The following is a 22,202-nucleotide window of genomic DNA, read 5'->3' as shown; positions in this document are numbered from 1 at the left end:
ACAGCCCTTCCTATTTACACAGGTTGGCTTTTAATTGGGAATACTGTCCAGAGTCTGGTAAAATAACATCCTTAGTACATAGATACAGTGATGGCGAGCGGAGCCCGGCGGGATTGTCGGTGGAGGAGGAGGAGGAGGGCAGTGGTTTGTAGCCAGGGGGTGATCTGGCCCTCCTGCCACCCTTGTGCTCCATTACAGCACCCGGGAGTGCTGCTCCTGGGATTTCCCTCCTTTTCTTCAGTCCCGGCCACTGCCAGGGCAGGGGGGCTCCAGTGGGCATTGGTGTGCCCGTCCCCATCACCCCAGTGCACATCCCTGGGGATCCCCTGCATATCCCCACGGTCCTGATGTCTCCCTGTGTCCCCAGAGCCACCCAGGTGTGTCCCCTGCACATGTCCCCACAGCCCTATGTCTGTCCCTACAGCCCCCCATGGCACTGGGATGGGGGGCACAAAGGTCCACCCAAAGCAGGGAGTGATGGTGTAGGACGGGAGGTATCCGAGGGTCTGGGACCACCTGGATTGGGGGTCCCTCTGCAGCCCAGCCCATTCCCAGGGGCTGAGGCACTTCCCACACACCCCAGTGTTGGCACCTGGGCCCGGCTGGCAGCAGGAGTGGGGGTGTCCCCAGGGTTTGGTCTCGTGGGCGTAATCCAGTCCTGGATGGATTCGTGTCCACATCCACAGGGACACCCCGGGATCCTGGCTGAGAGCCGAGGCCCTCCTGCCCTGGGGTGGGAGGCTGGGGGGCTCTGGGTGAAGCTGAGGGACCCCAGACCCTTTCCTGAGGGTTGGGCATCCTGGTGCCAGCTCGGCACGTTGTCCCCTCCCAGAGCAGCCCCCCAGCCTGGTGACAGCACCCTGTGAGCAGCCCCTGGGATGAGCCCATCGGGACCCCGGCCACCCTCACGAGCTTTGCCCGGCTCCTCCTGCACCATTTCCCTCTGCCACCACCTCGGACCAGCACAGATCAGCCGTGAGGAACCTCCAGCGCAGGGTCCTGGTCCCCAAACGGGGGTCCTGGTCCCCATCTCCCCCTCCAAAGCCTCTTCCCCTGCTAATAAACGAGCTGCCATGAGTTGATGCCAGACAAGCTGCAGCGTGTGGGGTTTTCCTGGTGCTGGATGTGCTGTGTCAGCTCCTGGGCGTGTGGGATCAGGCTCTGGATGAGCAGGATGGGGGCACACGGGGACACAGCCCCACCTCAGTTTGTCCCTGGGCATCCATCAGTGGGAGGGGATGGTCCATGAGACCCACCCCAGCTCGGGCTGCCAGACCCAGTTCAGTCCAGTCCTTTCTGCTGGGAATGGTGATGCTTCAGCACAGCAAGCCCCCAGCCGGGGCCAGCAGCAGGTTGGGGTGACTCTCTGGTCCCCAGCTGTCCCACATGTGTCCCAAACACAGCCCTGCCCAGTTCCCGTGGGGCTGGGAGCGTCACACGACCCTCACTGGGGCATCATCAAGCTTGGATTTTCTCCACCGCCTTGTCGGCCACCGCCGTCACCGCCATGGGGCTGGGCACGTAGTTGAAGGGGGTGACACGGGCGGCCTTGCTGGGGGAGCCGTGCCGGCTGCCGGGGAAGCTCCCGGCGGGCGCTTCGTGCCCGAACGAGATGGGCAGGGCGGCCTTGGCGGGCGCGGGGGCTTCTCCGTCCCCGGTGGCGCGGGGGTGCGGGGGTCCCTCGCGGCTCTCCAGCGTGGGAGAGGTGCTGGAGTTGGTCTTGGACGTGGCGAAATCCTCGGTCTGCACCACGGCGTCGCTCGTTTTCCTGGCCGTGCCGGGCGTGCCGGGGGGCTCCTCGTCTCCGGAGCCCGCCAGCGGCAGCGCGGAGGAGGGCAGCGTGCTCTTGAGGATGTGCGGGATGTCCTCGTCGCGGATCCGCCGCCACGTGCCCTTCATCATCACCACCGGCGGCTTTCCCGGCGGCGCCCCGGGAGCTGCGGGCTCGTTCTGCCGCCGCGCCGCCGCCGCCGGTGCCTCGGAGCGCACGGAGGACGGGCTGGCCGCCCGCCGGGCCACGCTGATGTTGGGCGAGGACGAGTAGCGCTTGAAGGGCTCGGCCGCGGGCGCGCTGCTCTTCACCGGCAGCCGGGACGGGCTCTCGGAGCTGGTCCGGCGCGGCGGTTTGGCCCCGGCCGCGGCTTTGCCGCCGGGCTGGGCTCTGGGGATGAGCGGCCGCTGGCCCGGGGTGGCCGCTTTGGCCGCCTTGAGCTCGTCGCAGCGGGAGGAGCAGAGGAACACGGCCGGGAGCGCGGCTCGGCTGCGCTGGGGGGAGCCCCGGCGAGGCAGCGAGGTGGCCGGAGGGGCCGGGGACAGCTCGGAGCGGTGGCGCAGCAGCAGGCTCGAGGATTCCTTGATGAAGGTGAGCTGGCGCAGGAAGCCGGAGCGGTCCGAGTCGCTGCCGCTGGAGCGGGCCGATGACATCCGCACCAGATTGAGCCGGCTGCCCCCCGGCGCCCCGGGCCGAGCCTTGGAGCCATCGACCTGCTCCTCCAGCACCGGCATGGCCGCCCGGCCCGGCAGCACCTTCCTGCTGGGCTTCTGCATGAACGGGATGCGCACGGGCGACTTCTGCGTCTTGGACTGCTTGGGAGCCGGGGATTTGGGGGCCGGGGCTCGGGCCGGGGGTCCCGGCGGGGATGAGGAGCCGCTCGCCTTGCCCGCGGCCGGGCCGCCCTGCTTGGTGACCTGCGAGGGCGACGGCAGCTTCTTGGGGGCGTGCTGGGAGGGCGTGGAGGTGCGGGAGGAGCCCGAGGAGGGGGGGCCTTTGCCGATGCGGGCGGGCGGGGTCGTGCTCCTCTTGGGCAGCGCCAGCTCCGCGGTTTCGGGGGCTTTGCCCAGGCGGTGCAGGCTCCGGGAGCGCTGCTGGCTCAGCGAGAGGTTCTTGGCCGGCGGCGCCTCGGGCTTGGCCGCGGGGCTTTTCTTGGGGGTGGCTCGGGGGCTGGGGGCGTCCTTGGCCAGGCTGGGCATGTAGATGACGGTCCTGCCGCGGAACACCACGGGCAGGTTGGGCACCGGCTTGGCGGGCGCCGGGCTCCGCTCCGCCCTGGAGCTGGCACGGCCGGCGGGACGGGCACCGGGCGCGTCCTTGCGCTCCGCGCGGCCCTTGCTGTGCTCCCTCCTCGCCGCGTCCCGGCCCGAGGCGCTGCCGGGCCGCTGCTTCTCCTGCCTGCCCAGGGAGAGCTGCAGCGTGGAGCCCACCGAGAGCCCCGACATGAAGGACAGGATGGAGTCGGACTCGGAGGAAGGCTCCCGGGACAGCGAGGCGGCCGCCTGGTGCAGCCAGGTGACGATGGAGTTGGCTCCCTCCTGGATGGCTTGCCACTCCACGCTGTCCAGGTCGGAGCCCCGGTCAGAACCGGCCTCCTCCTCGGGGTGATGCCTGGCCTCGCCTTTCCGCTCCCTCCCTGCGGCTCCCGGCGGCTTCTGCTTTCTCTCCACCAGCCTGCGGCGAGCCGCGGGCCGCCGGCGCTTGGGCATGGCCGAGCCGATGCATTTCTGCAGCAGATCATCCTCCGAGTTGAGGCTGGGGGAGCTGGGCGAGCCCCCCTGCGCCTGCCCCGCCGCAGCCGAGCGCGACCAGGTGGCTTTGCCGCAGGGCTGGCCCCGCTCCTCGCCCTCGGACAGGTTGGCGTCGCTCAGGGAGCTCATGGAGGAGCTCAGGGAGTAGCACGGCGGCGTCTCGTCCGCGATCAGGTTGTTCTGAGGCTTCGTCTTGGCCTGACGGGGGCCGGGCTCGGGGTCCTTGTGGGGGACGGAGCCTCCCCAGCGCTCCCTCCGTGTTGCCCGGCCGGGCTGGGCTCTGCTGCTGGAACCATCCCTGCCCGCCTCGGGCAGCTCGTCCAAATCCGGGTCATAGAAGCAGTAGACGGCTTCCTCCGTCGGCGTGGTGTGGCACAGCGACTGGAACACCACCCCATCCTCCAGAGCATCATCCTTCCTCCCGGCGGCTCCGCTGGCCCTGCCCGCCCCCAGCTCCAGGCTGGCCGTCCCCTTCGCTGGGGTCTGGCCCCGCTTTCCCTCCCCGCGGCCCGGCCCCGCTTTGCCCTTCCCGGCGGAGCCGAGGCGGGCGGGGGCCGAGCTGCCGGAGGCGGCTCTGCGGGCCGGGATGGGGCCGGGCTGGCGGCGCCGCTCGCCCAGGGGGTGCTCGGCCTCCTCGCCCGCCGGGTGCCGCAGCGTCTCGTCGCTCAGCGAGGCGGCGCTGGAGAAGTTGACGGGGGTCCCGTCGGCCGAGTCGGTGAAGGAGTCGTCGTCCTTGAAGAGGTCGCGGGAGGCGGCTCGCAGGTGCTTGGGGACGCCGGGGTGGCTGTGGGCCGGCACCAGCATGTACACGGGGACGTGCAGCGGCTTCTTGGTCTGCGGGTGCAGCACCTGCCCGGACAGCAGCGAGGTCTTGACCTTGCGGAAGCGGGAGGGCATGGCCGAGCTGATGCACTCCTTGAGGATCTCGATGTCGTCGTCGTCGGGGGGCTCGGGGCGCTCGGCCCTTCGCCGGCCCTCCAGGTACCGCTCCTCCCGCCGCTCCTCCCTCTTCTCGTGAGCCGCGAAGTTCAGGCTGTTCTTCTCCGGGAACGTGGGGATCAGCTTGAGCTCCACGTCCTTCTGCACGTAGTGCTCGTGGAGGGGCAGGGCGCTCAGGCTGGAGGCGCACGAGAAGTTCTCGTTGGGTTTCTCCACCGTGAAGTAAACCATGGAGTCCAGGTCCTGCGGCAGCTGGAAGCGCTCCTTGAAGTCGGTGATCTCCATGAACTTCTTGACGTTGTTCTCCCACTGGATGTTGAACTGGCTGGTCTCCTTCTCGGGCTGGCAGCCCAGCTCGAAGAGCGGGGTCTTGCTGCGGCTGGGGGGCATGGTCTGCCCGGGGCTGTCGGGCAGCTCGCTGGGGCTGATGGTGCCGCTGATCATCTCGCTGCACGGGTCGCTCTGGATGGAGCTGGCGATGGAGGGGCTCTCGAAGCTGCCCAGGGAGCTGACGGAGCTGCAGCGGCTCATCACCAGCGGCGTCTCCTGGATGTAATTCTCCGAGGAGCTCGAGGGCGTCAGGTCCTCCTGGCGCGAGGGCGAGGCCTCCCGCAGGAAAACCTTGTCGCGCTTCGGGAAGGGGATGGTGATGGGCTGGGAGATCCCCACCGGCGTGGTGGGACCTGGATCCGCCGCCTTCTCCTTCTCCTGCCTCCCATCCTCCTCCCCTTCGTCCATCTCCAGGATCTCCAGGGAGGAGTCGCTATCCAGGTCGTTCTCGCTGTGGCTCTGCCCGTCCAGCACGTTGTCTGCCGAGGAGAGGGAGGACAGGGAGCTGCATCGGGAGAAGCAGATTGGGGTGTCCTCCACCGAGTACTTCTGCACCGACTCCTGCTCTGCCGAGGCCGGTGGCTGGGCCGGCAGCTTCTCTGGGATCTTGCTCAGGGGCTCGGCCGCCTGCAGCAGCGCCGGGGGGAGCCAGGCTTGCTTCCTGCCCAGGAGGGAGGGCTGGTGGCCAGCAGCCGTGCTGCTCTTGGCCAGGGTCTCAAGCATGGGGACGTGCTGGTAGGATGGAGACAGCTTGATGGTGCGAACGTGGGGGTCAGTGGGGGGCTTGGTGCCCACCTCCTTCTTCCACTCCGTCTCCTTCTCTGGCACCTTTGGGCTGGGGAAAGTCACCACCTTCTTGGCCCGTTCGGGCAGGTCTTGCTGCTCGGGTTTGTCTGGCTCGGGAGGCTCAGCCCGCTCTGGTTTGCCCAGGATGCTCTTGAGGTCGAGCCTGCTGGGCCGCTTCTGGTAGCGCTGCAGCTCGTCACGGTAATCCAGGAAGGCGGCCCTGGGGCAGGGCCTCATGTGCTCCTTGGTGCAGTAGCCGTCGCTGGTGCTGCCGCTGTTGAGGCTGTCGGTGGACAGGCTGGTGTAGGCCGTCTTCAGCCTCAGCAGGGTGTGAGCCCGGCTCAGGCTCTCCCGCTTGGCGAAGCCGCCGGCGTCCGACAGCCGGCACGGCGAGCAGGACTGGGCGCGCGCCTCGTGCCCGTCCTCGGGGCCGTACTGCCAGTCCAGGCAGTGATCCTCGGAGCTGAGGCTGAAGCTGTCGTCCGAGGAGTTGTGCATGGTGGAGATGTCCTCCACCAGCTTGTCGATCTTGGCCACCGTGCTGGAGATCTTGTTGGCCAACTTCTCGGCGGCCAGCGAGACGTCGTCCTCCGGCAGCGGTGCCTTCTTGGGCTCGGCCGCCTTCCCGCTGCCGTCCTTCTCCGGCTCCGGGCAGCGCCGCTGGGCCAGCGCCCGCGGCAGCGCCTGGCCCTGCAGGAAGGAGGAGTTGAGGAACATGGAGAGCACGGAGGCGCTGGCCGTCTCCACGCCCGTGGAGATGTTGGGCACCTCGTCGTCGTCGAAGCAGCCGGAGTCGGAGGCGTAGTCCTTCACCAGGCTCTCCATGTGCCGCATCGGCTTCTTGGCGCTCTGCCCCTTCAGGCTCTGCTTCTCCATGGTGTCGAAGGTCTCAGCCAGGTGTTTGGCGTCCAGCTCGGCCTCCAGCGCCTTCTGCTTGCGCATGTAGAGCGAGGGCATGCAGGAGCCCGGCGACACCACGGCCGCGTCCTTGTACTTGGGGGGCCGGTTGGTGAGGAGGTTGCGCAGCGCGGCCGCGCTGCCCATGGCGATCATCTTGTGCTTGGAGTGGATGAGGTTGCGGAGCATGCTGACGGCCCCCAGGTCCCACAGCAGCTCCTGGTCGCGGGGGCTGCGGGCTGACAGGTTCCAGAGGGTTCCGCAGGCGTTGCTGACGATGGTCAGGCTGTGCGAGCGCAGGTGCTGCAGCAGCGTCTGCAGGCAGTTGTGGTCCCGGAGCACCTGCCTGTGGGACAGAGGGGACCCCACCCCGGCTGTCAGGGTGGTTCTGGACCCACTACCTGCCCCATGCCAGGGTCCCTGCCATGCCATGACATCCCTTCTGCGCTGTCCCTGGGGGCTGCAGTGCCCCTGATCCTGCAGCACCTCCAGCCATTGCTTCCTCCAACACCACCCTTGGTGCCCAGATCCCCCATCTCCATCCCCCTTGTACCTGCAGCCATATCATCCCCCAGTGCCATCCTGGGGTCCATGGAGCCTGAGATCCCCATTCCCATCCTATCCCCAGTGCCATCCCTCGGTCCACGGTGCCCTGGGTCCCTCAGGTGCGGCCCCACCCCGCAGTGCCCCTCACCTGTAATCCTCCCGTGTGGCAACGAGGCTGGAGACGTTCCTGAGGATGCCACCGCCGCTCTCGATGATGGCCAGGGAGTTGCTCTGGCACTTGTAGGTGAGGGTGCTGACCAGGAAGCCCAGGGCCCCCTCCACGCTGCAGATGGCCGCCTTGTTCTCCGTGCTGTGCGCCGAGAGGTTCCACAGCGCGCTCAGGACGCTCTTCAGCGTCGACTCCTGCCCCGGGAGGGGACACACAACTCCTGTCAGCCCTGTCCTGTCACCCTGTGCCTGCTGTCACCCACTCCAGGGGCACACAAAGCCCTGCCAGGTCTGTCTGTGGTCACTGTCACCACGCCAGGCTCACCTTGCCAGCGTGCAGGGCACAGCGCATCAGCCCGGTGACGCTGCCCACCTCCCGCAGCACCTTCTTGCTGTTGATGTCAGCGCGCCAGGAGAGGTTCCTCAGGATGCTGGAGACCACCTGGAGAGGCAGAGAGGGGTGAGTGGGCACAGGGACTGTCCCCTTACCTGTGCCCCACCCCGGGGAGCCCCACCAGCACCCACCTGGTGCAGCTCCTCACTGTCGGAGCCCAGCTGAGCCACGATGGCCTCCATGCAGCCCCGGCGGGAGCACAGCGTGGCCTGTGGGAGGATGAGGATGGTGAGGGTGATGCTGCGACCTCCAGATCATGCTGATCCCCCCTCCCAGACCCTGCTGATCCCCCCCAAACCGCCCTCCCCACCTTGTTGACCACATCCCCGAAGGTGAGGTTGGTGAGGGCCATCCCCGCGTAGCGTCGCAGCGCCAGGTTCAGGGGGTCGTTGGTCATCTTGTGCATCTCATAATCCACCTGCAGCAGCTCGGCCACGGCCTGCAGCCCACCTGTGGGACGAGGAGGGGGTCGTTTGGGCTTCCCCCACCTCCAGCAGCCCATCTGGGGCGGCACAGAGGGAAGGAGCTCCCTCCCTACACTCACCCAGCTCGTTCATGGCCCGCCGATACTCCTCGTCGAAGGAGAGCTTCATGATGGCACAGGTGGCCTGGCAGATCTGCGGCTCGATGGGCACTGGCACTGCGGGAGGATGAGGGTCAGGCACACAGGATGCTCCCAGTCCCTCCCAGTCCCTCCCAGTCCCTCCCAGCACAGGTTGCTCCAACCCAGCCATACCAGCGCCATCGGGTCCCCGTCCCCCGTCCCTGCTCTGCATCTGCAGCCAGTCCCAGCAGGTCTCCGAGTAGGAGCGGATCTGTTCCAGGACGTGCAGCACCCTCATCTCCTTCTTGGCCTGGCCCTCGTCGGGCTGCGAGAAGACGATGTTGTGCAGGGCGGCGTTGGCTCTCATGCGGGCGTCCTTGGCACCCGTGGGGCTCTCGGGGGGCCCCGGCTCTCCGTCGGAGTCGTGCAGGATCTGGATGAGCAGCGGCAGGCAGCCCGACTTGCGCATGGCCAGGCAGCTCTCCTGCGAGCTGGACATGGCCAGCAGCGTGCGGGACATGTCCTCCTTGTCGCGCGTGGCCAGCATGGACAGCAGCCAGAACACCACCTCCACCTGCGGGCGGCACAACACGGGCTCAGCTCAGCCCCACCGCGGGCCCAGCCCAGCCCAGGCTCCGGTTCCTGCCCCTCACCTTGGTGTTGCCGCCCTCCTCGGGGTGGGTCGGGGGGTCCAGGCTGCCGTCCCCCTCCACGCCCGGGACCTTCCCGCAGAGCTGCAGAGGAGGGGGCAGGTGGGGGGGTTGCATTGCAGAGCCCTCGCCCCCCCCCCCGTGCCCCTCCCCACTTTTCTGTCACCCCCTGAGGTCCCCAATCTGTTTCCGTCAGAGCCAGGGGGGGTTGGAGCTAAAATTGGGGATGATGGGGATGGGGGGGCGCTGCTGCAGCTCAGGGAAGGGAGAGCGTGGGTGGGCGGTGGGGAGGGGGCTGGGGCTGAGCCCGCGGGGTGGGAAACGGGGGCTGGGAGGATCTGGGGGTGTCTGGGGGTGATGGGAGCCGTGGGTGCTGCCATGTGGGGATGCGGTGATGGTGGGAGGAGGGTGATGATGGGACCATCATCCTACCCCTGATGTAGGATGCACAGTGTTGATGGCAGCGCTGTGGGTGGCAGTGGGACAATGACGATGGCAGCCTGTGATGGTGACAATGACAGGGCTGTGGGTGACAGTGGGACAATGGCAGTGGCAGGGCTGTGATGGTGACAATGGTGGAGATTTGGAGGGGACAGTGGGTCTGTGGCAATGCTGGGGCAGTGGGTGACAGTGTGACGATGGTGATGGCAGGGCTGTGATGGTGACAATGACAGCGCTGTGGGTGACAGCGTGGCAATGGTGATGGCAACCTGTGATGGTGACAATTACAGAGCTGTGGGTGACAGTGGGCAGGGGCTATGGCAGCCTGTGATGGAGACAGTGGCAGTGCTGTGTGTGACAATAGCAATGGCAGCCTGTGACGGTGACAGTGGCCGGACCGTGGGTGACAGTGGGACAATGGCAATGTCAGGGCTGTGATGGTGACATTGGCAGAGCTGTGGGTGACAGAGGGACAATGGCAATGACAGCTTGTGATGGTGACAATGGTGGAGCTTTGGGGGGGCCACAATGGGTCTGTGACAATGGTAGGTCAGAGGGTGACAGTGGGACAGGGGCTATGGCAGCCTGTGATGGTGACAGTGGCGGAGCTGTGGGTGACAGTGGGACAATGGCAATGGTGGGGCAGTGGGTGACAGCGTGGCCATGGTGATGGCAGGGCTGTGATGGTGACAATGACAGGGCTGTGGGTGACAGCGTGGCCATGGTGATGGCATCCCATGGCGATGATGATGATGGTGGCAGTGGAGCTGTGGGTGACAGTGGCACAATGACAGCGGCGAGGCTGTGATGTGAACTGGAACCATGTCGATGGCAGCCCGTGACAATGGTGGTGGGGCTGTGTGTGACACTGGGCCCGTGTCGATGGCAGCCCATGACAATGGTGGTGGGGCTGTGGGTGACACTGGGCCTGCGTCGATGGCAGCCCACGGCGATGACAATGCCGATGATGATGATGATGGCAGCCTGCCCACCCTGGCGGCAGCAGATGCCGCGGGAGCCCCCGCCCGCCTGCCCGCCATGGCCTACTTCTGGTCTCCATGGCAACTGCCCATTTCACGGTGCCCGAGCCGCACAAAGCCCGGCTGTGCCGGTGGGGACAGCGCGGGGACAGCGCGGGGGGGCCGGCCCGGCCCCTCCACCCCCATTCCCGGCTCCAGAGCGAGCGGGGACACCCCGGTACCTGCGGCTCCGGCTGCTGTGCCTTGTCCTGCGCCTCCATCAGCTCCTTGTCGATCTGCTCCAGCCGGGACGCCCGGATCTGGGGGGCACAGGGGGCGTTGGACAGGGCTGGGACCCCCCGGGCACACAGGGGTGTGGGTGTGCAAGGAACGGGGTGAGAGGAGCTGGAGTAGGGTGTGGGGAGATGATGTAGGGTGTGAAAGGCTGGTGTAGGATGCAAGGAGCTGGTGTAGGGTGAGAGGAGCTGGAGTAGGGTGTGAGGAGCTGGTGTAAGGTGTGAGCAGCTGGAGTAGGGTGTGAGGAGCTGGAGTAGAGTGTGAGCAGCTGGTGTAAGGTGTGAGCAGCTGGAGTAGGGTGAGAGGAGCTGGAGTAGGGTGTAAAGGAGCTGGTGCAGGGCATGAGGAGCTGGTGTAGGGTGTGAGGAGCTGGAGTAGGGCATGAGTAGCTGGTGTAGGGTGTAAAGAACTGGTGCAGGGCATGAGTAGCTGGAGTAGGGTGTGAGGAGCTTTTGTAGGCTGTGAGTAGCCGGTGTAGGGTGTAAAGAACTGGTGTAGGGTGTGAAGGGCTGGTGTAGGGCACCCAGAGCTGCTTATGATGGCACCCAGAGTTGAGCCCATCAATCTGGGCCCCCCAAAAGCAGAGCAGGAGGCGTTTGGGGGTGAAGGACCCACCTGTGCCCTCTGCACCATCTCATCGGCCGTCCCGAAGCGCTCCTCCATCAGCGAGCGGATGTGCTGCGCCTCGAACTGCAGCTGCTGCCGGATCAGATCCATCTGCATGGAGAACTGGGGGGCACACGGGGGGTGCGTGAGCGGGGCAGGGCCTGGGCAGCTGTGGGGGCACAGGGGGGGTCCCCCACTCACCGTCTCCACGTGGGGCAGCTCGTCCAGGCGCGTGGCCAGGCTCTGCAGCTGCGAGTAGTACCAGACCTTCTCCTTCTCCTCCTTCTCGATCTCCCCCAGCAGGAAACACCTGCAGGGAGAGGGGGGGAGTGTCAGGAGCCAGGACATCCCCCTGGCTGTCCCAGAGACCCTGGCACAGAGCCCGAAACACCTCTGGGTTTGATTCTAACCAACCTTATATGATAATCAGCAGGCCACAATAGTTTAAGTAGAATATTAATGAAGTTATCATGGGGTGGAAAGCGAGATTTTGGGGATTTAGAATGGGGGTTCAGGAGGCAAGATGGAGGGACCTGGGTGTGTCCAGCCTTTCTCCTTCTTCTTCTTGGCCTCCATCTTCTGCTGTGATGGTGGCACAAGTTGGGAACGGCAAATATCAATAATGGCCAGAGCAACAAGCTCCAGTGGTGTCAGAACTCAGGATATCCCTCTGGCTGTCCTGGACTGCCTAAACCCCTGCCAGGGGGCTCAGAGACCCTGGCACAGAGCCCAAAACACCTGTGGGTTTGATTATGACCCATGGAGCAAGTTACCAACCTTGTATGAAGATCTGCAAGCCACAACAGTTTAAGTAGAATAATAGTGAAGTGATCATGGGGTGGAAAAGTAGATTTTGGGGTTTTGGTATGGAGGTTCAGGGGGGCAAGATGGAGGGAACTGGGTGTGTCCAACCTTTCTCCTTCTTCTTCTTGGCCTCCATCTTCTGCTGTGGTGGTGGCACTTACAGATTTGTTTACATATGTAAATATGTATATATAAATATTAATATAATAAATAATAAATAAAATATGATATATATTTACATATGGTTTACATGTCTAACATAGGTGATAGGTGTTGGGAAGTAATTGTAAACATTGTACACGTAGGTTTTAGTATAAAGACATAACACTGCCCTGGGGGCAGGCAGAGTGCCTGGATTGGCTTGCTGAGCTGACCTCGGCAGGGCAGGAGAAAAGTTTTTATAGATAAGATACAATAAACAACCTTGAGACCGAGAAATGAAGAGCTCTGACTCATTCGAGTGCCGGGCTGGGAAAACGAGGCTTTGGGACTTTTTTGGGGTCACTGTGACCCCGACAGGATCAGCACAACCCCCAGCCCCTGTGCCCCCATCACCTCTCTCGGTCCAGCTCCTCCAGCATGCGGAACGTGGCCCTGCCCAGCTCCCCGGGCCCGTCCCGGTGCGCGGCGGGGCCCGCCGGGCTCTCCTCGGGGCCGCGCCCGCTGCTCGGCGCCTCCGGGGCGAACTTGAGGTTGTAGAGGCTGCTGATGTCCATCTGCAGGGCTGGCCATGGGACAGCGGGGTCAGGGCGGGCTTGGTGGGGTCTCCCCTTCCCCACCCTGCTCAAGCACCAACCTTTGAGCTGGTCCAGCACCTCGGTCTGCCCCGAGCTCACCATGACCCGCGCCTCCTGCTCCAGCTTGCCCTGGAGGTGCTTCAGGACCTCCTGAAACAGAGATGGAGATGTTGAGGACGGGGAGATGCGGATGGAACCCCCCCATTTCCATTTCGGGGTTTGTGCCCCGTCCCCATTTCGGGCTCTGTCCCCACCTTCATGTCCGAGGTCTCATTTTCCAGCTTGGACAGGTGGTTGGAGTTGTCCTCCAGCTCCCGCCGGAGGTGGCTGTTCTCCTTCTTCAGCGCCTCCACCTGCCGCACCAGCTGATCGTACGAGGCGATGGAGCCGGACATCTTCACCTTCTCCAGCGCCTGCGGGGCGGGTCGGGGGTGGGCAGCACCCGGGGCACCCTCAGAGCCCCCCAGGACCCACCTGGGATCGTGGCACCCCAACAGCGGCACCCCTGGGAGAGCCGGAGCCCCCAAACCCCCCCCGAGGGGCGGCCCCGGCTCAGGGGGGGCTCCAGGCAGGGCCCCCCAGCCCCCGCCCGCTCCGCAGCCTCCGCAGAGCTCCGCGCTCCCTTTGTCTCGCTTTTGTCCTCTCCCGCTCCCAACCTTCTCCCGCTCCGCTCCCTCCGGCTCCGGGGGCAGCCGCGGCTCCTGCAGGGCCCCCCCGCCCTCCTGTTCCCCCCCAAAACCCTCCCAGCCCCTCTGAGCCCCCCCAGCCGCCCCCAGCCCCCCAAATCTGCCTTTGCCGCAGCGCCGCCGCCCCTCGCACCTGCCCGGGGGGGCACTCACGGCGCTGTCACACCATGGTGGGGGGGCTTGGGGACCCCTCAGAGCCCCCCCAGAGGGTCCTGATGGCAACGGGAGCCCCGCGGAGCCTCGGTCAGGGGGTGTGAGCGGGGGGAGCCGGCAAAGGGGGGAAATGGGGATGGGGGATCCCCTCCCTCCCCTCGGCTGCCCCCACCCCACATCCCCCCAACAAAATGGGTCGGGGGGGCAGAGATCGATCCCCCCCCAGGTTCTGACACCCCCAAATCTGCCCCACAGCGGCTCCCTGGGGCCTTTCTGCTTCCACGAATCCTTTTGGGTGTCCCAGCACCCCCTTCCAGCACCCCTGGCATTGATGGGACTCAGGAACCCCCCAAGCCCCCCATGGATATCCTGCACACCCCCAGGAGCCATCCCGGACCCCCAAACTGCTCCTTCACCCCTGCACCCCACAGGGGTGGGGGATCCAAATCCTGCCCTATGGATCCTGCTGGGGGTGCCCCCCTGGCACCACCCAGATTCCCAAAGACCCTCAGGGTGTGAATCTCCCCCCCAACTGCTGAAAATTCCCCCCAGGAGAGAAATAACCCCCGGCAGAGGGGATGGGAGAGGGTGGGGGGCAGAGGAAGGGGGAGTGGGGGATGAGGGGTGGGGGATTGGGGATGGAGGGTGGACAAGGAGGGAATTGGGGAGAGAGGGTGAGGGAGGCAGGAATGGGGAATGCAGGGAGAGGGATTTGGGAGGGTGAGGGATGCAGGGTGAGGAATGCAGGATGAAGGATTTGGGAAAGGGGAATGAAGGGTGAGGAATGCAGAAATGTGAAATGTAGGATGAGGGATGCAGAATCAGGGATGTGGGAATGGGAATGCAGGGTGAGGGGTGTGGGATGAGGGATACAAGGTGAAGGATGCAGGAATGTGAAATGCAGGATGAGGGATGCAGAAATGGGGAAATGCAGGATGAAGGATGCAGGAGCAGGGATGTGGGAATGGGGAATGCAGCGTGAGGGATGCAGAGATGGGGAAATGCAGGATGAGGGATGTGGGCAAGGGGAATGCAGGATCAGAGATGCAGGAATGGGCAATGCAGGGTGAGGGATGATGGGTGCAGGATACAGAATATGGGATGCAGGGTGAGGGATTTGGGAAAGGGGAATGCAAGGCGTGGGATGCAGGATCAGGGATGTGGGAATGGGGAATGCAGGGTGAGGGATGTGGTAAAGGGGAAATCAGGGTGAAGGATGCAGGAATGTGGAATGCAGGGTGAGGGGTGCAGAATACGGAATATGGGATGCAGGAATGTGGAAGGTGAGGGGTGTGAGATGAGGGGTGCAGGATACAGAATATGGGGGATGCAGGGTGAGGGATTTGGGAACTGGGAGTGCAGGGCAAAGGATGCAGGAATATGGAAGGTGAGGGCTGTGGGAGGATGAGTGCAGGATACAGAATATGGGATGCAGGGTGAGGGATGCAGAATCAGGGATGTGAGAATGCGGAATGCAGGGTGAAGGATGAGGGATGCAAGGTGAAGGATTGGGGATATGGAAGGCAGGACGCCCCAGGAGGGAGGTGGGGGATGGATGGATGCGGGATGCAGGATAATGGATGCGGGATGCGGGATGAGCACGGCCTGCTGTTGCTATGGCGACAGGGATGGGGAGCACAGGCGGCTCCGGGCCCTTCCCGAGGACTCAGACGTGGAGGATGGGGCAGGAGGGGATAATGGCAGCCAGGGGCTTCCACTCCTCCAGGGGAACACATTCCCCCCTCCCCAGCACCCCAGACCTGTGGGTATCCCCCCAACTGCTCCCTCCTTTGGGGGACCCCCACCCTGAAAGAACCCGGGGTGCTCTGGCTGCTCTCCCGGGCGGGTCAGGGCTGAGATATCCGGGGGGTTTATGGATGGGGGGCTGAGCTCTGCTCCCCCCAGCTCCTGGCAGGGCCGGCCGAGCGCCGGGGCCGCAGCGGCTCCGGGATCTGCAGCGTGCGGGGAGGGGCCGGGGCCGCACCTGCATCCAGAGAGCGGCGAGACAGCGGGAAAGGGGGCCCGGGGCTGCGGGAATGGGGACCGGGGCTGCGGGAATGGGGGGTCAGGGCTGCGGGAATGGGGGGTCAGGGCTGTGGGAATGGGGGCCTGGGGCTGCAGCTCCATTCCAGCACCGTGACTGTCACTGTCCCACAGCACCCGCTGTCCCCCAGGGCTGGATCCCAGTTGGGGCCATGGGCTGACCCTGGGGCGATGTGATGCCTCAGGGTCCTGGGTGTGTCTCCTCCTACCCCCAAAATCTGCCTCTCTCTGCTGAGGGCGCCCCAGGATGGCCGAGGGCACTGGTGGGGCCTGGATTCATCCAGCAATTTCTTGGCAGGGCAGATTCTGCTGCAAACGAAGCAGCAGCTGCGATACCCAGCACACCCTGCTGTCCTCCACACTGCCCAGGGTGCCCACTGCTCACAGTGCCCACTGCCTGCAGCACTCAGTGCCCACCTCACTGCCCACAGTGCCCACCATCCTCTGCACTGTTCACACCGCAGTGCCTTGCCCACCGATGTGATGCCACCTCAGCCAGTGCCACCCTGGCCTGGGCAGAGCAGGGCAGGGCCTGGGGAGCCCTGGGGGTACCCCAAGCTCCCTGCACCCCTCGCTCACTCCAGCCTGGCTCTGCGGGTGAGCCTGGGACAGGGACCGCCGCCATCAGCCCAGTGTGGCGGCACAACCAAAGGCACAGCTGAGCCCCGGCTGCGGCTCCTGCAGCCCCCGGGGACATTAAACAAACAGCGTGTTGTCACCAGCCCGGGCTGATCGATCCGCCCCGGGGACCCCCGACCACAGCAAACCCCCCCCGGGGAGCACAGCCCCCCCCAGTTCCACCCTGCAGGGTCAGGGGGATTTGGGATCCATCAGCCTCTCCTCACACAGCACCGAGCCCCGCAGCCCCCGCACAGCCCCTGCACACACACACACCGACATCGTGGCCTGGGGATGGATGTGGGGTCCCCAACACCCCCAGCACAGCCCCCTCACAATGCAGGGTCCCCTTTATCCACCCCACACCCCCGGGTACCCGTGGGATCCAGCGGGGTGAAGGTGCAGCCACCTCCCCACCCCATCGGGGTGACCGGGGACAGCCCTGCCCGGGGACACCGGGGACAGCCCTGCCCGGGGACACGGCACGGGGACCCTGGGGGTGCCCCCCGGGGGTGTTGATGTGCTGGTTTAGAGGCCGAGGATTTTAGGGACCAGTTTTGGAGGTGGATTTGGGGTGTGGGTTGGTGGGGAGGCTTTGGGTGAGGTTTTGGGGCTCAGCCGCAATGCCGGGCCCAGCCGCGCTGGGGGAGCATCGGGAGGGGGGGATCTGCAGAGCCGAGCTCGCATCGGGGCGGGGGGAGCGGCTGTTACCCCAGGAACGACCCCCCCGCCTCGCCCGCAGGATGGGGATGGGACGGGGATGGAGGTGGGATGGGGATGAAGGTGAGAATGGGGACGGGGATGCTGCTCCCTCCTGCCCCCTCCCTCGGGCTCCCCGCCGAGCCCCGGCATTGTCCGGCCTTTGTTCCCGCAGGATGCGGGGGGTGAACGCTGCCCGACCCTCCCGATTCCCCCTGAACCCCCTGATCCGCCCTGAACCCTCCTGTCCCCCAAAATCCCCCCGAACCGCGGGCGGAGCCGCGCCCGCCGCAGGGCACAGCGCATCCAGGGCCGGGGGCATCCCCGCCGCGGGGAGGGGGCGCAGATCGGGGCCCCCTCGGTGCATCCAACCCCCCTCAAGCCCCCCAACAACCGCACCCCGATCCCTCCCGGCCCCTCCGCTCATCCCCCTCCCCGCTTTCCCCCATCCCCGGAGCCGCGGGACCCGCGGGGGGCAGGTGCGGCCGTACCTCATCCCCGGCGGTGCGGAGCGGTGCGGGCGGTGCGGAGCCGTGCGGGGCGGCGCAGGCGGTGCGGGGCGGTGCGGAGCTGGGCGAGGCTCCGGCGCGGCCCCGAGCAGCCGCATCCCGCCCCCGCCCCCCCGCTCTCGGTCGGGATTTTCCAGCGGCGCCGCCGCCGCCGTTAGAGGGCGGCACCGGGGGCTCCCCGCGCCCCCCCGGCCTGTGCGGGACCCGCCGGGAGGGCTCCGTTCCCCTCCATCCGCAGCTTTTAGAGCCTCCGCACAAACGCCGCGATCTGCCCCGTGCCCGTGTCCCGGGATGCACCTGCCGCTCCCGACCGGACCGGTCCCTCCAGAGCGAACCGGCCCCTCAAACCGGACCGGTCCCTCCAGACCGAACCGGTCCCTCCAGACCGAACCGGCCCTTCCAGACCGAACCTGCCCCTCCGACCGAATCTGTCCCCGCGAGCCCCCCGGTTCCGTCCCCATGGCCTTGGGGAGCCACCCAAGGTGCGGCAGCACCGGCTGAGCCTCGGGGACTCCCCCGGGATGAGCGGGACCCTCACGCCGACCCCTCTGCAGCTGCTGCCGTGTGATCAGGCCACTGTCACCCACCGGGGTCACTGTCACCCACCGGGATCACTGTCACCCACCGGGGTCACTGTCACCCACCGGGGTCACTGTCACCCACCGGGATCACTGTCACCACCGAGGTCACTGCACCACCGAGGTCACTGTCACCCACCGAGTCCTGTCACCACCGGATCACTGTCACCCACCGGGGTCACTGTCACCCACCGGGGTCACTGTCACCCACCGGGGTCACTGTCACCCACCGAGGTCACTGTCACCCACCGAGGTCACTGTCACCACCTCCCAGCTGGGGCATCCTGGCCCTCTGGGCATCGTCCCAAGGGGCTGAGAGACCCCACAAGGCCACAGGAGGAGTGACCAGAGCAGGACAGTGACCCCAGCCCTCTTGTCCCGAGGCCACCCTCTCAAGGTCACATTGCTTGAACAAAAAGGGACCCAGAGCCCTTTTTTGGGACTTTCCCTACAGGACAAATGGCCCTGGCACCACCGGCCACCAGAATGGGATGTGGAGGGTGTGAGACTTAAAGAGCTGGGCCCTAAGGGACCCCGGAGCAGTCCCCAAGACAGCAGGACCACCCTGGGGACAAATGTCCCTCTCCACCGATGGCTTCACCGCAGGACTTGGCACTGGTGATCAGAATTGGGTTCATTTGGCTCAGTGCAGGGACAAACCAGATTCATCCACCTGGGATGAACTCCTCATCTTCCTTCCCATCACCACTCACCCCTGAGCATCCCCCAAAGCACATCCCTCCCTCCCAGCCTGAGCTGCAAACCCTCAGCTCACCCCCCACCCCATGCCACTCTGTGATCCCTGTCACCAAAATCCTTTGGGTTCCCAAATTAAGGACAAGAAAATAATAGTTTGGGGGTTCAACATTTTGTGATGGGCCTTGGCAGCTTCTCCTGGGACTCAAGCTGGTTCTGAGCCTGGGAACCCCCCCTGCCTTCCCCCACATTTCCTCATTCCCAGTATTTTTATTAACAAATGAAGTTAAATACATGGAAATGCTGTAAATATTAAAGTGCATTCCCCACTTCCCAGTGAAGACAAGGAATTGAATTCATTCACTAAACCCACATGAAGGTGATTTGTTTGCTGCAGGTGCTGACAGAAAGCAGAGCCAAAACCCCTGGCAACACTCAGGAAAACATCCAAAGATGATGGAGTGGAGTCCAGCACACCCCAGCCCAGGAATGGAGAGGCAGGAGACAGAGGCATCCAGGTGGAATTTCTTTATTTACACTGCAGGAGGCTCCCTCCTGGAGCTACTTGAGCGGGATGAAGCGGGAGGAGTGGGTGGCACCGATGCCAGGCCGGCCGTGCTTCACCGGCTTGTACGTGATGGAAAACTCGCCCAGGTAGTGGCCGATCATCTCGGGCTGCAAGGGGACAGATCCGTGCTGGGGACAGAGCTGGGGACACGGGGACATCCCCCTCCTGTCCCCATCCCCATCCCAGGGCTGCCAGGAGCCTGGCACAGCCGGTTATTCCAGCTCTGCTCCTCCTCTGGTGCCTTGATGGGCTTCCCCAGCTCTGCCCCTCCTGGGGAGGTGACAAAGGAGCCACAGGGGCATTTGTGCCCTTCCAGGTGGGATTTAATGCCAGGTAGGAGCAAGAAAATGGCACTTAATCCCACTGGTGGTATCAAGTGACAGCACCCCATGGGTAATTCCACTCCTGGAAAGCTCAGGGATCTGTTTCATCCCCAAGCAGTGCTGGCAGGCTGGGCTGAGCACAGGGATCACTCCACAGCCATTTCAGTGCTTCAGAGCCACACCGAGCCCCAGTGGGAGCTGGCCCTCCCTGGGATGACACCTCCAGGTGTCCCTCTGAGCCAACCTCGCTCTGAGGAAGAGCCTGGACCCCTCCAGACACAGGGAACGAGCAGGATTTACAAAGAGTTACAGCGAACACTCCAGACACTGAGCTCAGCGCCAGAGCCCCCAGCTCACCTTGATCTCCACCTGGTTGAAGGTCTTGCCGTTGTAGACGCCCACCATGCTGCCCACCATCTCGGGCAGGATGATCATGTCCCTCAGGTGGGTCTTCACCACCTCGGGCTTCTCCATGGGCGGCGCCTCCTTCTTGGCCTTGCGCAGGCGCTTGAGCAGCGAGTGCTGCTTGCGGCGCAGGCCGCGGTTCAGGCGCCGCCGCTGCCGCGCGCTGTACAGCTGCATCAGCTGCTCGCTGCAGGGGACAGGGACGGCTCAGGGACCCCAAACTGCGCCTGGGGACCCCTAACCCAACCTGGGGAACAGCCCAGGGAACCACCCCATCTGACCCAACCGTGGGGAAGAGGCCCAATGGGGGACCCCTAACCCAACCTGGGGAGAGCCCAGGGACCCCTAACCCAACCTGGGGAACAGCCCAGGGACACCCCAACCCAGCCTGGGGAATGAGTACAGCTGCACAGGATCCCTAAGACAACCTGGGAGACCAGCCCCAAACTGGGACGCTAAACCATAGCCAGGTGGCAATTTTACTGTACAGCTGCATCAGCTGCTCCCTGCAGGGGACAGGGACGGCTCAGGGACCCAACTGAGCCTGGGGAACCCCCCTAACCCAAACCTGGGGACCCGGACTAACGCCACAGGGAACACCCACAACACAGCCTGGGAAATGCGCTGTACAGCTGCATCAGCTGCGCACTGCAGGGGACAGGGACAGCTCAGGGACCCCAAACTGCGCCTGGGGAGAGCCCAGGGACCCCTAACCCAGCCTGGGGAGAGCCCAGGGATCCCTAACCCAACCTGGGGAGAGCCCAGGGATCCCTAACCCAACCTGGGGAGAGCCCAGGGATCCCTAACCCAGCCTGGAACAGCCCAGGAACAGCTAACACAGCCTGGGGAATGTACTGTACAGCTGCATCAGCTGCTCGCTGCCAGGGGACAGGGACAGCTCAGGGACCCCGAACTGAGCCCGGGGACCCCTAACCCAACCTGGGGAACAGCCCAGGGATCCCCAACCCAGCCTGGGAACAGCCCAGGGTCCCCTCACCCAGTTCTGGGAACAGCCTGAGGATAGCCCAGAGACCCCACAGCAAACAGGGACGACTCAGGGACAGCCCAGAGACACCCCAACCCAGCCTGGGAAACAGCCCAGGGACACCCCCAGGGACCCCAAACTGAGCCTGGGGTACAGCCCCGCAGAGACCCCACAGCCTGTGACACCCAGACGGCGATGGGTACACAGTAGGGAGACCCCCAGGGACCCCACACCCTCAGCATGACCCGAACCGAGCCGGGACCTCACAATGAGAGTGTCACCCACTGAGGGACTTTAAACAACCCAAAAAGCAGCAGCTGAGCACCGAAGCCCCCGTTATTGCCGGTATTTGAACAAAACCCGAGTATGGCGCAGACCCGGCTCCCCCGACCCCCAAACCCCTACCAGCCCTTACTAGGACATGTCGAGCAGCTGGTCCAGGTCCACCCCGCGGTAGGTGAATTTGCGGAAGGTTCGCTTCTTCTTCTGCTCTACCTCCGCCTGCAGCGGGACAGGGGGGTCGGGTCAGGGAGGGGGACCAGGGGATTCAAGGCCGCGGCCCCACCGAGCTCCGCGGGGCGCCCAGGCCGCTCCCTCCCCTCAGCCCCGCTTCCGCCCCGCAGCGCCCCGGTGAGGCCCATTCCTCATCCCCCAGGAAAGCCCCGAGCCCCAGGCGGCGCCGCCGCGGCGGGTGAAGCCCGGATGCCGGCGGATGGGGCCCGATAGTGCCGGCAGGGCCTCCCCCGCACCCACCATCTTGGCCTGGACAGCTCGGAAAGGCCGCGCTCGCGCCGGAAGCGGGAGATCTCGCGAGAGCGGCGCGGGCGGAACGGGCGGGGAAGGCGCGGCCGGGCAGCGCTTCCGCCATCACTGCCCTTAAAGGGGCCGCACCCCCGGGACAGCGCGGGGACAGCTGAGAGGAACGGAGCCTCCTCTTCCCCCCGAACCTGCCCCTGATGATCCAGGGAAATCTCGGGTTTCCTTCCCGCTGGCTCAAGGTGGGACCCAGAGAGGTCACAGCCACCCCAGGCCAGCCCTGAGCATCCCACACTTTTTTGGGAAGCCGCCTTCATCTTTCACCTGTGGGGTTTCACCTCCCCACGGGGGCCAGAGCTGCCGGGTGTGGCCCAGCAGAACCGGCTCGTTCTGCACAGGTTGGTCCGGTCTGGGACCCGCAGGAGGTTCCAGGTCTAACGGCCCACACGGGCCTGGAGGAGCTGGTTCTGCACAGACAGGAGCCAATCCAAAGGCTTTTATCCCACAAGAGATGAAGATGTTGGGTGTCCTCTGCTCCAGGTGTCCCCGAGGCTCCAGGGTGG

The 22,202-nt window shown here is 65.2% G+C and overlaps 2 protein-coding genes across 2 annotated transcripts; both read right to left on the bottom strand.

Moving 5' to 3' along the window:
• Positions 1–7: 7 nt before the first annotated feature.
• Positions 8–17,435, bottom strand: APC2 (APC regulator of WNT signaling pathway 2). The gene is made up of 15 exons (XM_064734115.1): positions 17,311–17,435; positions 12,875–13,033; positions 12,680–12,770; positions 12,439–12,607; positions 11,281–11,389; positions 11,089–11,202; positions 10,419–10,496; positions 8,780–8,860; positions 8,319–8,700; positions 8,127–8,222; positions 7,893–8,032; positions 7,714–7,791; positions 7,514–7,630; positions 7,169–7,383; positions 8–6,820 (listed from the first exon to the last, which is right to left on the bottom strand). The coding sequence occupies exons 2-15, from the start codon at positions 13,013–13,015 to the stop codon at positions 1,459–1,461; spliced, it is 7,173 nt and encodes a 2,390-aa protein (XP_064590185.1). The 5' UTR covers positions 13,016–13,033; positions 17,311–17,435; the 3' UTR covers positions 8–1,458.
• A 1,680-nt stretch (positions 17,436–19,115) lies between these two features.
• Positions 19,116–21,708, bottom strand: RPS15 (ribosomal protein S15). The gene is made up of 4 exons (XM_064734219.1): positions 21,637–21,708; positions 21,299–21,384; positions 19,851–20,085; positions 19,116–19,277 (listed from the first exon to the last, which is right to left on the bottom strand). Exons 1-4 carry the CDS (start codon positions 21,637–21,639, stop codon positions 19,164–19,166), a joined length of 438 nt encoding a protein of 145 aa, XP_064590289.1. The 5' UTR covers positions 21,640–21,708; the 3' UTR covers positions 19,116–19,163.
• Positions 21,709–22,202: the final 494 nt, after the last annotated feature.

This window comes from Zonotrichia leucophrys, chromosome 28 (assembly GCF_028769735.1).
Source record: "Zonotrichia leucophrys gambelii isolate GWCS_2022_RI chromosome 28, RI_Zleu_2.0, whole genome shotgun sequence".
Lineage (NCBI taxonomy): Eukaryota > Metazoa > Chordata > Aves > Passeriformes > Passerellidae > Zonotrichia > Zonotrichia leucophrys.
This window is presented reverse-complemented; position numbering and strand designations above follow the sequence as displayed.